This window comes from Aythya marila (genome assembly GCF_965140915.1).
Source record: "Aythya marila genome assembly, chromosome: 1".
NCBI classification, from domain to species: Eukaryota; Metazoa; Chordata; class Aves; order Anseriformes; family Anatidae; genus Aythya; species Aythya marila.
The window spans coordinates 127,933,597-127,948,410 of NC_139042.1; the positions used below are offsets into that span (position 1 = coordinate 127,933,597).

Below are 14,814 nucleotides of genomic sequence, written 5' to 3' on the forward strand. Positions count from 1 at the left end.
TTGCATGTTTTCTTTTTTCTATACCACTCACCATCTTCAATTCAGTTCAAAATTCAATGCATTTTCAGTCTCTTTTTTTTTCCCCACAATGCAAGACAACCCAACATGGACACAGTGTTACAGATAAAGATGTTGTCCAATATCACATCCTAAAGATTGCATTTGTATTCATTTTTGTTAACAAAATGTCATAATTACTTTTTTACTCCTTTGCTATTGTAGGAATATGGCCTCAAAGGACTATACCTTGTGACCTAATACAGGGCTAGGTGTAATTTTCATAAGGAAACCTGAAATCTGTCCATAGATATAAACAGTAGACTGTGAATTCTGACAAATAATAAACAAATTAGTAAACAAGTCCATATTCGTTCCCAGTGAAAAAAAAAAATAATAAAATGGATTTGCAATGAATAAAACATTCCTGGTTGGGTAGCTGTATCTGTTCTTGCAGTTAGGCTGGTTGTCTTTTGTTGCACCCTCTTGATGGAAGACTCCCTAGGCAAGGTATTAGAATATGTGGAGAGAGGCAAGCTAGGTTTTATCAATGAGGTTAAGGGAAATCAAAGGTTATGACAAGACAACTGTCTATAAATCATAATAATGGTAGTGGCCTGAGAGTAAAACAAGGATTGTGCCTCTCCCAGAAGTTGTGTCTGCTGGTTCTATTACTGGTCACCTCTAGGGTTCAGGCAGCTACTTAGCACCCTTCTACAACAAGTGGGTTTTTTGGGTCCAGACATATATCACAGTGACTGAGATGTTTACTCCAGATAATGTAACTGCAGTTCCATGATGCGGAACAGGCTCTGGCCATCGAATTACCTGTTTGAAAACACCTCTGAGCCTGTAGGAAAACAAGCAAACAAACAAAACACATTCAGGATAATTGTGTAAGAACAGAAGTTCAGCAGTTTGACTCAGATTTGGAGAATCTTAACACGTCTTTGGTTTATATAATACACTGGTACTGGTGGAACAATTTGAAGTAGCTGCTGGCAAGGCATTTTGTATTGTGCTATTCTGTTTGCCTTATAATATACATCTTGCCATACTTTACTACTCTCTGCACCTTGTTGAAAGGCTCTTCCTAGCATGTCTCACATTAGCAACATGTTTCTCCATCACATAGGATAATGGGATCATTATCCTGGGATCGATCAGTCCTTAGACTTTATTAAGGTCAGAAAACACTGCTGTACGGTGTCAAATACCGACTCATTGACAGACTATTATTTTGAAACAATGGGATACAGACGGGTGGCAATGTAGATGAATGCCCTTCTTCATTTTCTAGATAATGCACAAAGTGTAGAAATGTGGGACATAATGGTGAGAAGGTTTTAGAAATTCAAAAGGCAAGCAGCTTGTAAATAAATCAGCAAGCTGCCATGTATGGAGAGAAGGATTTGTCTGAAGTGTAATGGGCCAACTGCAATGCTGGACCATTACACCACAGACACTAAGCTCTCAGAGGCATTTTAAACATGGGACTTGATTTTGAAGTTTCAAGGGAAAATAAATCATAAAAGGAGATGCTCAGGGCTGAAGTACTAAGATCTAACAAGGGACTTAAAAATGTTCCCAAGAGAAAGTGAAGAATTTGCTCCTGTCATAGACCACATAGGAGAGGAGAGGCTTCTGTCCTGCAGAACAGGAATAGGTTACAAACCTCCAGAGTCTAAAACAGACCCTGGCACAGACATAAGTAGGACAACACAAAAGAAAGAAAGAATGAGAAGATAGAACAAGGAGAGCAGTGTCCAAGACACAGCAGAAGGTGCGAAGGTGGGACACTCATTGACTGAGGGGCTCCTATGTGCCTTCATTTTTGGTAAGACAGGATTATTTTGAAATGCATGCAATCACCTGAGGACAAGGCTTCAAAGCACCTAGGTCTTTCACTTTAACACACAGTGCACAGTAGCTGCCAGTATTTTTGTGTATTCAAGTTCCTTCTTGAATTTATATAAGTAATTGCTTCTGCTTCACTTCAGCATACAACAATCGCTCTGGCTAGGCAGGTCAGCAAGCACTTGAAGAAGGAAATAGTCTTATTCCTGAAAGAATAAAGAGAACATTCAACTGTAACTCTAAACTGAAGCTACAAGGTAAGTTTAGGCTTGAAACTCACCCTGCTAGGCATTTTTGCCTTTTCTGCATGCTGATAGTAATGAAAGAGGAAGCTATGCTTTCAAAGCCACTGTGCAAAGCAACCTGAACTTGGAGGTTTCATTACAGGACAACAGTAGCAGGAAGTATTTCCAATCCTGTGCCATGGGCACAGGTAATTGAATGGGTACTCTAAGCATTTCCTGTTGTTACGTGTTTCTTTCAAGCTTTGTGTAGCCTTAGAACTGAGTATGCAAATCCTGAGTCCCCCCAAGAGAAATGAAGCAGGGCTTTTGCTTCTCCCAGACGTTTATTTCCATTTCTCATTTATGTGCTATGCAGCACAAGAAGATTGGTGCTGATATCTTCTGTGAAGTCCTGCACTTCCTTGGTCTTCGTTCAGGTTGTGTCAGGTTGTTTCTCTCAGCTTTGAGGAAGTCTTCAGTTTTCCTTTACTGCTATCTTGCTACTGTAGTCATTACCTATGATCCCTGCCAGATTGTAGATGCTTTTCTTTGGCCATTATGTCTGTTGCTATTTGCTGTCTGTCTTCAAATCTGCTTTGTTCTGAGCAGCAGCCTCAAACAACTGGCTCTTTTTTTTCCCTTTTTCTGAGTGGCCTCTTGAGTTTATCCACTTCTGAAGACTGGATGATGGCCAGCAACTCAACCCCCTCCACACCTATTTTTTCAGACTATGCATTCCTTGCTTTCCATCAAGTCGTAGGGAAAAAATATTTCAGTGGCCCAGTGTTGCCAGGTAAGGATCCCTCTCTAACAGTTTTGATTTTGCTATCAGTCCCTCTGTTTTTGCTGCCAACTTTGTTTGTGCTCGCTCTTTTTCATTTGTGATACTCACAGTAAGACATCTGGTGCTCAAATCTGCCCTGTTAAGTGCTGAATCACATAAATTCTGCTGCAGTGTGCTACGAGTCATGTCAGAGCAAAGCATGTTAGGCATGTCATACTGTGGAGAGGCACTGCTTGGCTCCTGATCAGCTCTTGCCATATCTTAGAGTCAGCTCTCAGAAAGCAGACTGTCCATCTCCTGTCCTTAAAAATGACCATTTCCAAAGGCATCTTGGAGTGGCAGAATGATCATTAATAATCAGTGTATTCTGAGTTCTGATATTCTGAACATGCATCATGCTGGGACATATCTACTCCACAATTCATATTGGTGCTTGGACAGTGTAAATATTGTGATTCAAATAAAGCACCATCTATCCCTAGGTATGAATTTACTCATTTCCTGATGTCAGATCTTGTATCTGCAGGGATTACTGCTTGTCCTGCTTTAAATAAAATCCCATCTTGCACATGCGCACACGCACACACAACACTCAGTCCTTTGCCTGGTAACAGGACAGGCACTGCCTGTGGTCCTTCTTCCTTTCAATACAATCCCACTCAATGTGCAAGCCATTTTAGTTCCTTTATCATCCAATTCAGACAGCTTTCAAGAGTGCTCAGCACTTCCTCAGCATACTTTTTTATTTATATATATATATATATATATATATATATATATATATATATATATATATATTATTTTTTTTCCCTGGAGCTCACATTGTATGTTTATGCTTTTCCCAAAGGCGATGCAATGGGATTGTTTAAGGGTCCCTTCCAACTCAGGATATTCTATGTTTTGCAACCCTACGCAGGGGCAGCAGCTACTTTTTTATCTTACTCTATCCCAGTGCGTCAGGTCTCCACCAAGAAATGCTCAAGGTGCTGACTTTGCAGTGGTGTGCCTCCAAGCTTTCTGTAGCTCTATCTGTTCCAGGGGTTTATAGCAATTTGGGACTGGTTCCCTGCATTGAACTGCCTTTACCCCATCAAATGGGGCTCTGATGGATGCCAAATGGTGTCTCTGTGTGTTAACTGCTTAGACAGCTCTTGTGTCCTGAGATGTGTGAGGGTAAACAAGAAGAATCTAGTAGTTTATCTATTCTGTAAACCCCTAGAAATTCTTCACCACTTTATGCTCTGGGCATTTTTCCTCAGTGTCTCTAAGGTTTTTGAGGTGTAATTGAAGTCTCTCAAAAATTCACAGATGTTCAGGTTATAGTTCTCTGCAAGCTTCATCTTATTTTCATTCACAGTCTGGAATCAGGGTCTGGGACTCCCTCTTTTTCAACACTTTCATTTACAGTACAAGTACCATCAGCCACCATCTTGGTGCCTGGGAGTCCCTCTACTGTGCATTTCAATTTCTGCTGGGAACACTGCACTCATGATTATTCATGCCCTGCGGTACCAGGGCATGAATAGGTGTGAGAAAGATGATCATGACTCTGGTTAAAAATCCTGTCCTAACTTGTAAGAAACACTGAATATTTTTGAATTTGATACATTGAGTTGAGCCTGACCTCTATTACTGCTAACGACTGGTGACTTGTCTCTAGTTCTGTATACACTGGTTTGACATTAGTTCAAGCTCTCATTTTGTGCAGATGCCTGATATTTTTTTATGCTATTGCTGATTTATTTTTCACTCCTTTCTGTAGGTCTGTTGATGTCCCTCCTTTACAGAGTTTCCCCTCCATTATACTCAGGATGTCAATGGAGTTTTGTGTTTTGGTACCTTACCGGTAAGGTTCAAGTCAGCTTTTGAGGCAGTTTCAGTCTCCTTAAACTACATGATGACACTTTTTTGGAATACTAAGTAGGACCTATGGGAACTATTGACTCTGCTCTCTCACACTGAAGATATTCTGGTGATGTATTATGCTCACCACATGGCTTGCTTAGCTACAGATGGACTTTTTCAGTGTCCTTTATCATACGACCAAGTAATAATATGTCGTTTTTCATGGTAACTTGCCAATAGTTTCTATCTGTCTACAGGCCTCAAAATAGCCTCACTGTAAATTATCACAGTAAACTGTAAGTCCCATTACTTCAGTCTAATGTTGCTATTAATGAGTGTTGCTGGAGTTCTGTTGCAGTTGACCTCTACTTGGTAGGCTGGTCTCAGTAAAATATTTCCTCTTAATTTCAGAGGACAGAGCAGCATACTTGAGCAGGGGTTCCTTTCAATAGCAAGCAGCCAGTTGGACAAAACCCTGAGAAAGAAAATCAAGGACCAAAAAAGGTATCAAAAAAGGAGAAAGTGATATTAAAACCATAAAAATGTTGTTGCTAAGCATTTCTAATTACAGTTCACATATAAATGTGTTCCTCCTGTGGGAACATGCATACAAGAGTGGCATTTTCTGTAATGTAGCTTGGGCACTGAGGGGTGTATAAGCATTTTGTCCTTCCATTTTTTTTTCTGTTTATACAGATGCTATGGAGAAGAACAAAGAAAGGCTCAACCTTTTCCTAATACACCATGTGTATTTCCTAATACACACTGTTCTCTTCTGCCCAGCCATACTTCCAGTGCCACACATTGCCCATATCTGATCCGCTGTTGTAGGATAAAAAGCATAAAGGAAATGGTATCTGTTCTCCCTAGGCTGGTTCTAACAGTAAATTACACATGTGAATGAGGAGAATTTCCATGTTCTCCATTACAGGCATACAGTCCCAAGCTCTCATCTTAGATCCAGCAACAGGATTGGATCTACTTATTGTCTCTTTTAATCATACAGGGGCCTTATTTGAGACATTAAAAAGAAACAGGAAGAACAATGAAATGATAGAATAGGAGGAACAAAAGTCAGTATGCTTTGAAACATAAGATTTGATTATCCCAGTCATAACAGTGCCTAATAATACTGGACGATAGTAACAAGACTTATAAATCAACATTAAATGATAAAAGTATTTTAAAAAATCCCTTTTTCTTCCAAAGAATAAAACCCAACCATCAATACCACAAGCTCACTCTCAGCTCTGACTATTGTCTCTTTCTGTGTCATGGACCATCAAGAGGGTAGAGTCTGGCAGGCCAGATTTAGGGCAGAATATCTCGCTTTATGCGTAGCATCCTCTATTTCCAAGGCCGTTAAATGATGTCTGTGATGACACTTGCACAACTCAATTGGAAGTTTTTTTAGCTGTAAATGAAGCTATAAATTTAATAGAGTTGTTTTCCAGGCTTACATGAATTAAGGCTACAAAACCTATGGAGATACTTAAAGTTCAAACAACCAGGATCGCACTTGCCACTTTGGATTTTGCAGTGGTTTCTGTCGCACAGTTGTCTTTTCATGTCAAGGAAATTTAGCGTGCTGTGTCACTCATAACACTTGCATGAAAGCTATCATGCTAGGAAATCCACTCTGCTGCTGTCTATTGATTTTGATCAGTAGTTTTCAGGTTCCCTGGTGACAGTGTTTAAAGCCTGCTTCAAACTGCATAAAACCGGTGGTTATTTTTTAATCCAGCTTCAGATTTACAGTCATTCAATACAACTTTTCTTTAATCCTTACAATACACCAATCGTTTTAACCAACAATTCTATTTTCTCTCTCTCTTTCTCTCTCAAAATAAAAATGGAAAAAAAAAAATCTGCTCTTTCTCATCAGGGATAATCCTTCATTTGCCAGACCAAAACAAGGAAGTCTTCACCTTTCTGTACAAGGCAAGACTTTGCTAATTGCTTCAGCTTCTGTTTGTGCTATGACAACCTATCTTTGAGACATAAGCCTATCAGTTCTGGTTGCCTATGATAAATTGATTCAGAAGCCACCAAAGATGGCAGCGAACCTCCTCAGCCCATGCAACTCAGAACGCCTGCTGCTTCCCCGTCTGCTTGTGCTCATCCACACTACCATGTCAGGCTGAAAGCACTTTCCATGGGGGAGATCAAGTGGAAGCGTTTTTTATAAAGAGTGGCTACTGGAGAGGTGTGATGCTGTCTGCATTGTACCACAAGATCTATCACCACACGAAGGTTGACCATCAGTAAGAAGTAAGGAAAGGAACAGCAACTGGTTTTTTTTTGGCCTCTATGGAAGCAGAAAGATGTCTAGCAGGATTTTTAAAAGCAGCTGTTCTGAATGTTTTGCCTTCCACCTATCTAAAGCTTTTGGTAGTTTGAAACTTATAGTCTCCCTACAAAATCGTTTGTTCCTGAACAGAACTTCTCAGCTTGACTCTTGGGGGAAAATAAAAGTTTGATTGCTGGTGGCCATTTGCTTTAATATAGAAAGTATGAAATAGTGGCAGCCTGACTTCAAATTTGTCAGGAAGTCCATGTCTCTTCACATTCCTCGATATTTAATTCAAGGTACTTAGCACAGTAACATGTAACATATGACACTTTCACAAGCTGTAGCTTTACTGCTCATTAGTCTGTGCTCCTTAGCAAGATTTTCCATGACCCTATGGTCAATAGTCCACTTTTCTAAGTAAGCTATCTACCTTCAAGCATGTTTACTTGGCAGTAGCATTAGACTGGAATAAGAAATCAGAGTTCAAAGATATTCAAAATGAGAACGGGGTAGCACTATCCTCATTTGTCCTTTTATTATCCTATAATGCAAGAACAAAGCATACTGCATACTTTTTTTTTTTTTTTAATTATTGTTATTTTTTATTTTTATTTGTATTTATTTTTCTTCTACTGGTATACTCACAGCTTCCAGTAAAGATTTGGGTTCTGTTGTGCTAAGACAGACCTCAGGAATGAACAGTCTAAGCACTTGTGACAAGCAAATGAAACACTTTTAGTACCGTTTTCAGATATAAAAGCAGAATGGATCAACTTGCCTGCAATCATGTAGAAAGCCAAGGGTGGAACAGCACCTTGAACTCAGCCCTCTGATTGTCAGATCTGCACTTTCTTCACACTCATGAGTATACATGTCTGTCTTTGAACTACTACAGGGGGATATAACGCTGCACCAGAGCTTTGTGAGTGCTAGCTCACAGAGCTATTTCTGCAGAGCAGTTCCAAGCGCACTGAATGCAGAGCTCTCTGAATACTTTGCAGTCAGCTCTGTGCAGCATGTCATCCAGGCAAGGAATTCACTGCCATAAGAGGATGTTGAGTCAAAGGCTCTAGCTGAAGCTGAGTTTCTTGAAGGGTTGAAAAACAGCCTGGTTAGTTCAGGCAAAGGCACCACCTTTCTGGTTTTTGTTTTTGTTTTGTTTTGTTTTGTTTTTGTACATGTGTGTATGTGGGGGGGGTGGGGGGCTAGTGGTGTGGCTGTGGTTTATACTGGGTCTAGTGCTGCTGGTTCTAAGTTTGGGTTCTGACACTGAGTGATGAATCAAGCAGACAGAAAACTAGTAACTGTGATTTTTCACTGGGAGAAGAGTCCCTATTTTATTTAGTTTTTGGATTGTTTTGCCCAGGATTGGCAGATGGAGTCTTTTCTCTTGCTTAGAACTTCATCAGAAGTTTCTCACACAACCTTCAGCATATGTGTTGCTCACTGTGAAGAAAGCATATACCAGGCTAGACAGGAAATCTGTTCCTTTGCACTTTTGTTTCTGCCAGTGCTGGTGAACAGAGTATGCAGAGTAGCTGTGATTACAGCACAGCTAGAGCTTGTGTATTTTAAGTTTGTACTCCAGCAGCACCCCCCAACCCCAACCCCAAAGAAAACAAAACATGGGGATAAATAAGGGGAAGAGGAGGCAGAAACCCTCCCTTAGGTCAGGAGGTTAAGTATTTTTGGACTGCCAAGGTGGTGATCTTAAGTGAGGGTAATGTATAATGCAGTGAAAAGCTAATGAGACCAGGCCTGTTAAAAACGGACCTGGTGTTGCTTATCTCTGTAATGCTTCAAATTACACAGGCCCAGGTTGTATTTGATCACCTCTCCTGCTTTGACAAAGTGAGCAGCAGGCTTTTATATAATGTACATGATCATATACTGTAGGGAACAATCCTGCGCTGGCAGGGGAGGGAAGCTGATGACATAATGGGTCTTTTCCATCTCAAAGTTATGTGATTCATCAATTAAATGAATTCAGTGGGATAAAGCAGCATGAAAGGGCAATTTCCCTGTAATACACTGCCTGCTGATTAACTCTTCCCTCCCAATTCCAGCCACACTGCTCGGGATCCATCCCTATGCGGGCCAGCTTGGGCGATGCAGACCTGTCTGCTACCGAGTGCACAGTGGGATGGGGCTGGGCAGCACCAGCACCAGCACCATCATCACCGTCAGCAACAGTAGCAGCAGCAGCAGCGCTGCCCCACGTCCAGCCGCTCCCAAGCGGGGGTGCTGGGAGCACTGCAGGCGCATGCAGCATCGCGCTCCGTGCGGGGTGTGCAAAGCCCTGCACCACGCCGGCTGCTCCCCCGCAGCTACCCGGTGTCCCGCAGCGGGCGGGCGGTGCGGTGGGGAGCGGGGCGGCCCCGCATTGCGTCGGGGGCCGCGCTGGAGGCGGCGGCGGCGGGGTGCGGAGCGGTGCGGAGCGGGGGCAGCGCTGCCGCCCGCCCCCCTCCAGCCCCCTCCCGCCCGTCGCCCGAGCTGCACCAAACAGCTCTCGGGTTTGTGCTGATAGCGCAGCGTCAAGACATGGCTCGAGTTGGCTCCTCGCTCTTATGCATTCAGCAGCCCTCTCGCTCCTGCCACACGCGGCCAGCTCCTGCCTCCTCCTGCTGCTGCTGCTGCTGCTGCCGGGACGAGCCAAGACCCACTCCGGAGATGCGGCTGCAGGACTGCGGCTCTCTTACATCTCCCCAGCCGCCGCTGCCCAGCGCCCGGCTGCTTCTCCAGCTACCTTAAAGGAAAAGAGCGGGAGAGCCAGCGGCTAATCTAGGACTCCTTCCTTTTATTTATTAACTCAAGCCTTTTGGAAAAGGTACTTTGCGCTCTCTTCCATCCCCCACCTCCCCCACTGCGGTTCTCGGTAGAAACTAATTAAACCCACTCGCCCTTGGTGCAGCCTAAGACAGTGTATGAATATTTCAGTGTCTCGCAGGCAGTCCTGTAAAGCGATCGCAGTATTATTAAAACGGGCGCAAGAGGAGGAGGAGGAGGGTTGAGTTTGCCGCTGCGGTTTTTGTTTTGGTTTGTATTTTTTTTTTTTTTTTTTGGATGCTGCTGCAAGACGACTTGACGCATTCTGGCACTGGCGCCTACTCCTAACCAGCGCATCTCACTCGGAGCAGGTAAGGAAAAGACCCTTCTCCCCTGTTCTGCTGGACTCTATTTTGGACAGGTTGGGTCTGGGACATCGATCTACCTTCCCTTGTCTCTGCCTCAGTTGTGTCTAGCTGCTGCAAAGCAGAAGGGAGATTCTCCACTCTCCCTCCCTTAATCCCCTCGATCGGTGTGATGAAGTTGTCAGTACTCAGCTAAGTCTCCACTATGTGAAGCGGGGCGTGTGGTGGTCAGGAAACTTATGGCAGGAGCTGACCCCACTGAAGTTGCCTGGGAAGCCCTCCCAATGCACTCAGGGCACAGGAGGGCTATGGGTCCCGTCCTGTCCCATAGGCCCCATTGCTTGTCCGTGGATGTGTGGGAATGTGTAGGGTTCTGCATGTGCTGCCGTAGTGGGCAGAGAGGGATGTTCTTGCTGGTGTGAAAGCCAATCCATTGCGCCTGAGCGTGTGTGAGTGGTGGGGCTTGGGGGTTGGTTTATGCTGTTTCTCTCCTCCCTGGCAGCCTCCTTCCTGCAAGTAAGCTTTATGCCTTCAAAAGCAAGAGTATCGCTATCCCTCTCTCTTTGGCGCACAAGAGGAGAGGACCAGGGCACTGGGGAGGGGGGTGGGGGGGGCAGGTGATGGAAATTTGCTGAGTTGGCATTGCAAGGACTCACCTCCCAGGCTCCCCGTGATTTATTTATTTATTTATTTGTGTATGTGTGTGTGTGTGTGTTGTGTGTGTGGTAACTTCGAGACAGCAACCGTGGCAATGGTCGAGTCGTCGAGAAAAGCAGACGGATCGAGTTAAAGGCAAAAGGAGACGTCTGGGGAGGGAACCCCAGCCTGGGGGTGAACCCCAGACACCTTCAGCCTCCCAACTTGGGGGGACAGGACCCCTCACCTTATCTGCCCTCTTCCCCCACCCTCCTAAAGGTACTCCTTCTCTCTTTCTTCACCCTCCCTTCATTCCTGATGCCTATTCCTGCATCCCACCTCTCCTTTCCCATTTTGGATATTTCCATCTTGTAGGCTTTTCATGCATCCCTTCTTCAAGCCTCTCCATCCCCACTCATTCTGCAGACTCTGAGAGTCCTCTGCCTCCCACCCTCCTGACATCCTCCACTGAACTGCCCTTGGACTTTCTGTTCTCCTCCATTCTCGTCCCCACTCTCAAGCCCCTCTCCCTCTCTTCTCCTCCCCTGGCCCTGGTTCCCACTTCCTTTGTGCCACAATGACCGTGATGGCTGGAGAGAACATGGATGAGACTTCTGCGCTACCTGGCCACCCCCAGGATAGCTACCAGCCCGCTGCCCACGATGACCATGAGTGCTGTGAGCGCGTAGTGATAAACATTGCTGGACTACGCTTTGAGACGCAGCTGAAGACATTAGCCCAGTTTCCCAATACACTGCTGGGCAACCCCAAGAAGCGCATGCGGTACTTTGACCCCTTGCGCAATGAGTACTTTTTTGACCGGAACCGGCCCAGCTTTGATGCCATCCTCTACTACTACCAGTCTGGAGGGCGGCTTCGCCGGCCGGTCAATGTGCCCTTGGACATGTTCTCTGAGGAGATAAAATTTTATGAGCTGGGTGAGGAGGCCATGGAGAAGTTCCGGGAAGATGAAGGGTTCATCAAAGATGAGGAGAGACCCTTGCCGGAGGGGGAGTACCAGCGCCAAGTATGGCTCCTCTTTGAGTACCCAGAGAGCTCTGGGCCTGCAAGGGTCATTGCAATAGTCTCTGTCATGGTGATCCTCATCTCCATTGTGATCTTCTGCCTAGAGACATTACCCGAGCTGAAGGAGGACAAGGAGTATACAGTGCATCGCACTGACAACACCACCCAGGTCTACAAATCCAATATCTTCACAGATCCTTTCTTTGTTGTGGAGACCCTGTGCATCATCTGGTTCTCCTTTGAGCTGGTGGTGCGCTTCTTTGCTTGCCCCAGCAAGACTGAATTCTTCAAGAATATCATGAACTTCATTGACATTGTAGCCATCATCCCTTATTTCATCACCCTGGGCACTGAGATGGCTGAGCGGGAGGGGACTCAGAAAGGAGAGCAGGCCACCTCCTTGGCCATCCTGAGAGTCATCAGACTGGTAAGAGTCTTTCGAATCTTCAAACTCTCCCGGCACTCTAAGGGCCTCCAGATTTTGGGACAGACCCTCAAAGCGAGTATGAGAGAGCTAGGTTTACTAATCTTTTTCCTCTTCATTGGGGTGATCTTGTTCTCTAGTGCAGTGTATTTTGCTGAGGCTGAAGAACCTGAGTCTCATTTCACAAGTATCCCTGATGCTTTCTGGTGGGCGGTGGTATCCATGACCACTGTGGGCTATGGTGACATGTACCCTGTGACAATTGGAGGCAAAATCGTAGGCTCCTTGTGTGCCATCGCTGGTGTGCTGACAATTGCCCTGCCTGTACCTGTCATCGTGTCCAACTTCAACTACTTCTACCACCGAGAAACAGAAGGGGAAGAACAGGCTCAGTTACTTCACGTTAGCTCCCCTAATTTAGCATCTGACAGTGATCTCAGCCGCCGCAGCTCCTCCACAATCAGCAAATCTGAGTACATGGAAATCGAAGAGGATATGAATAATAGCATAGACAATTTTAGAGAGGCTAATCTCAGAACTGGCAACTGCACTATAGCCAACCAAAACTGTGTTAATAAAAGCAAGCTGCTGACCGATGTATAAACAAAAAACCAAAATCCTCACTCACAGCTTGAAGACTTAAGTGACACAGTCACACTTTGTAGATGCTTTACTGATAGTCTTTGAATGCTTTATTTACCTCGTAAATGCATTGTTGCATTGCGAATTTTTGCTCAGCGATAAACAAGCTTCCAGGATCCATGAAAGACACAATTTTGTTTATTTAAAAAAAAAAAAAAAAGAAAACAAAACCATTTTCCATCTAGTAAATGAGAACCATTTGAACTAGTTTAGTTTTAAACTGTATGATGCTAGACCTAATCTTTTCCTCTTCCCCCCACCCCATTTTTTTTTTCAATGAAGTTAATTTAAGTATTACAGTTTTTAAAACTATAAAGCATATGCATGGATTCCAGTAAAAATATTCTGCAAAAATGCACAGTTTCAAGGAAGTGCATCAGATAATAACAAAAAAAGGATTAACATGCAGCAAGCATTTGCCATTGTTTTTACAAAGGAGTGCAATTTTTCCTTCCATCCCCTATGTGACAGATTATATAGTTCCAGTCTACAGACCAACGCAGCACCTTATTTAAATACAGTTAAGGCTGGTCTTTTTTGCTCTCCGTAGAAGAACAAATAACAAACAAAACTGAAGATAAAACATCTGCAATGCTGCTAAGTTCTCTTACATGCAGGTGATTTAAACACACTTTTCCTTTTCCCTGTCCAGAACTGGATACAAAACTTATAGTCCCTCTGTTGCAAGATAGCACAATGGAGTTTAAGATAAGCATGTTTGAATTTGATACTATTTATTTTATAATCGCATGCCTGAAACTTTACCTCAGACAATAGCGGATAAGCTTTCGTTTGAACTGAATCTTCTAAAAATAGGTCCTTTATCTCTCTTTTTCTTTCCTTTTTTTTTTTTTTTTTTTTTTTCTTTATGATTTGCATTCACCAGAAGTGCACTCCTTAATTTATTAAATCGTTGACTAGTAATTTAAAGTACTGTATTTAAGTGCGTATGTTAGTCAAATGGGAACAATAACTTTTGGAGATCAAAGCATGTTCAAATATTCAGCATTATGGCCTATTTGATTAAGGTGTAACTTGAATTAATTAATGCATGAATTCAATAATAATAATAATAATAATAATAACAACAATAACAATAATAACAATAAAAATGAAATAAAAAAAAAAAGTGCTTGATAGACTGAGGGCCTCAATGAACAGATTAGAGAAACCTGATTGTTTTCCTGCATTGCTCAGGGAAATGTGTTGGCTTTTGTCTAGGCATTGTCAGAAAGGAATATATCCCATCCCTTAAAGGGAAAGCTATATGGAAAATTAAGAAGTCAAGTTATATATAGCAACACCTAAAAACTAGTATCCTTTATAGTTTAAAGGTGCAGATGCATGCTTTTTGGTGCATTCTCAGAATGTAAATGAAACTTATCTACTATATGCATCCAAATTGCAGCAGCTGGTTTCTTTTGCAGTCATTAGTTAAGACTTTGTTGTATTCCCCTAAAACTCACTGAAGAGACGATTGATTTAGATAGTTGTGCAGTGCCTTTATCTTACATCCCCTAAACTACTGAAAGTGCCTCCAGGAATTGAGCTGATCAGAGATAGTGAAGGAAAGGGCAAGGCACCAACACACAAGCAGAAGAGTTCTGTGCTGCCTCCTGGCACAGCACAGAAAGGGACAGAGAAGGAAACAAAGAGTAAGTGTGAGTGAGAGGGATGCAGAAGAGGCAGACAAAGACCACCAGTGCCCCTCAAGGTACCTTCCTTCCCTTGCCAGTCCAATGCTGCAGGGCTCAACATTTTCTTCTGCTAAATAAGTCACAGTTTTGTTTATGCAAGACTTCAAGTTTCCCTAGGTTGTTTATAGAGACATTGCTGCCATCATCGTATCTGCCCTTTCTTTTGAGATGGCTCTTTGGCAGCCTGTTCCAGCATGGCAGGACACAGGAGGAGCTAAGGACCAGCATTAACTGTGGCATTACTCAGTCAGGCAACCA

General features: G+C 43.4%; 1 protein-coding gene across 1 annotated transcript; it reads left to right on the forward strand.

Moving 5' to 3' along the window:
• Nucleotides 1-11,344: 11,344 nt before the first annotated feature.
• Nucleotides 11,345-13,302, forward strand: LOC309874094 (potassium voltage-gated channel subfamily A member 1; the record flags this gene model as incomplete). The annotated part of the gene is made up of 1 exon (XM_082752017.1): nt 11,345-13,302. The coding sequence occupies one exon, from the start codon at nt 11,345-11,347 to the stop codon at nt 12,818-12,820; it is 1,476 nt and encodes a 491-aa protein (XP_082608143.1). The 3' UTR covers nt 12,821-13,302.
• Nucleotides 13,303-14,814: the final 1,512 nt, after the last annotated feature.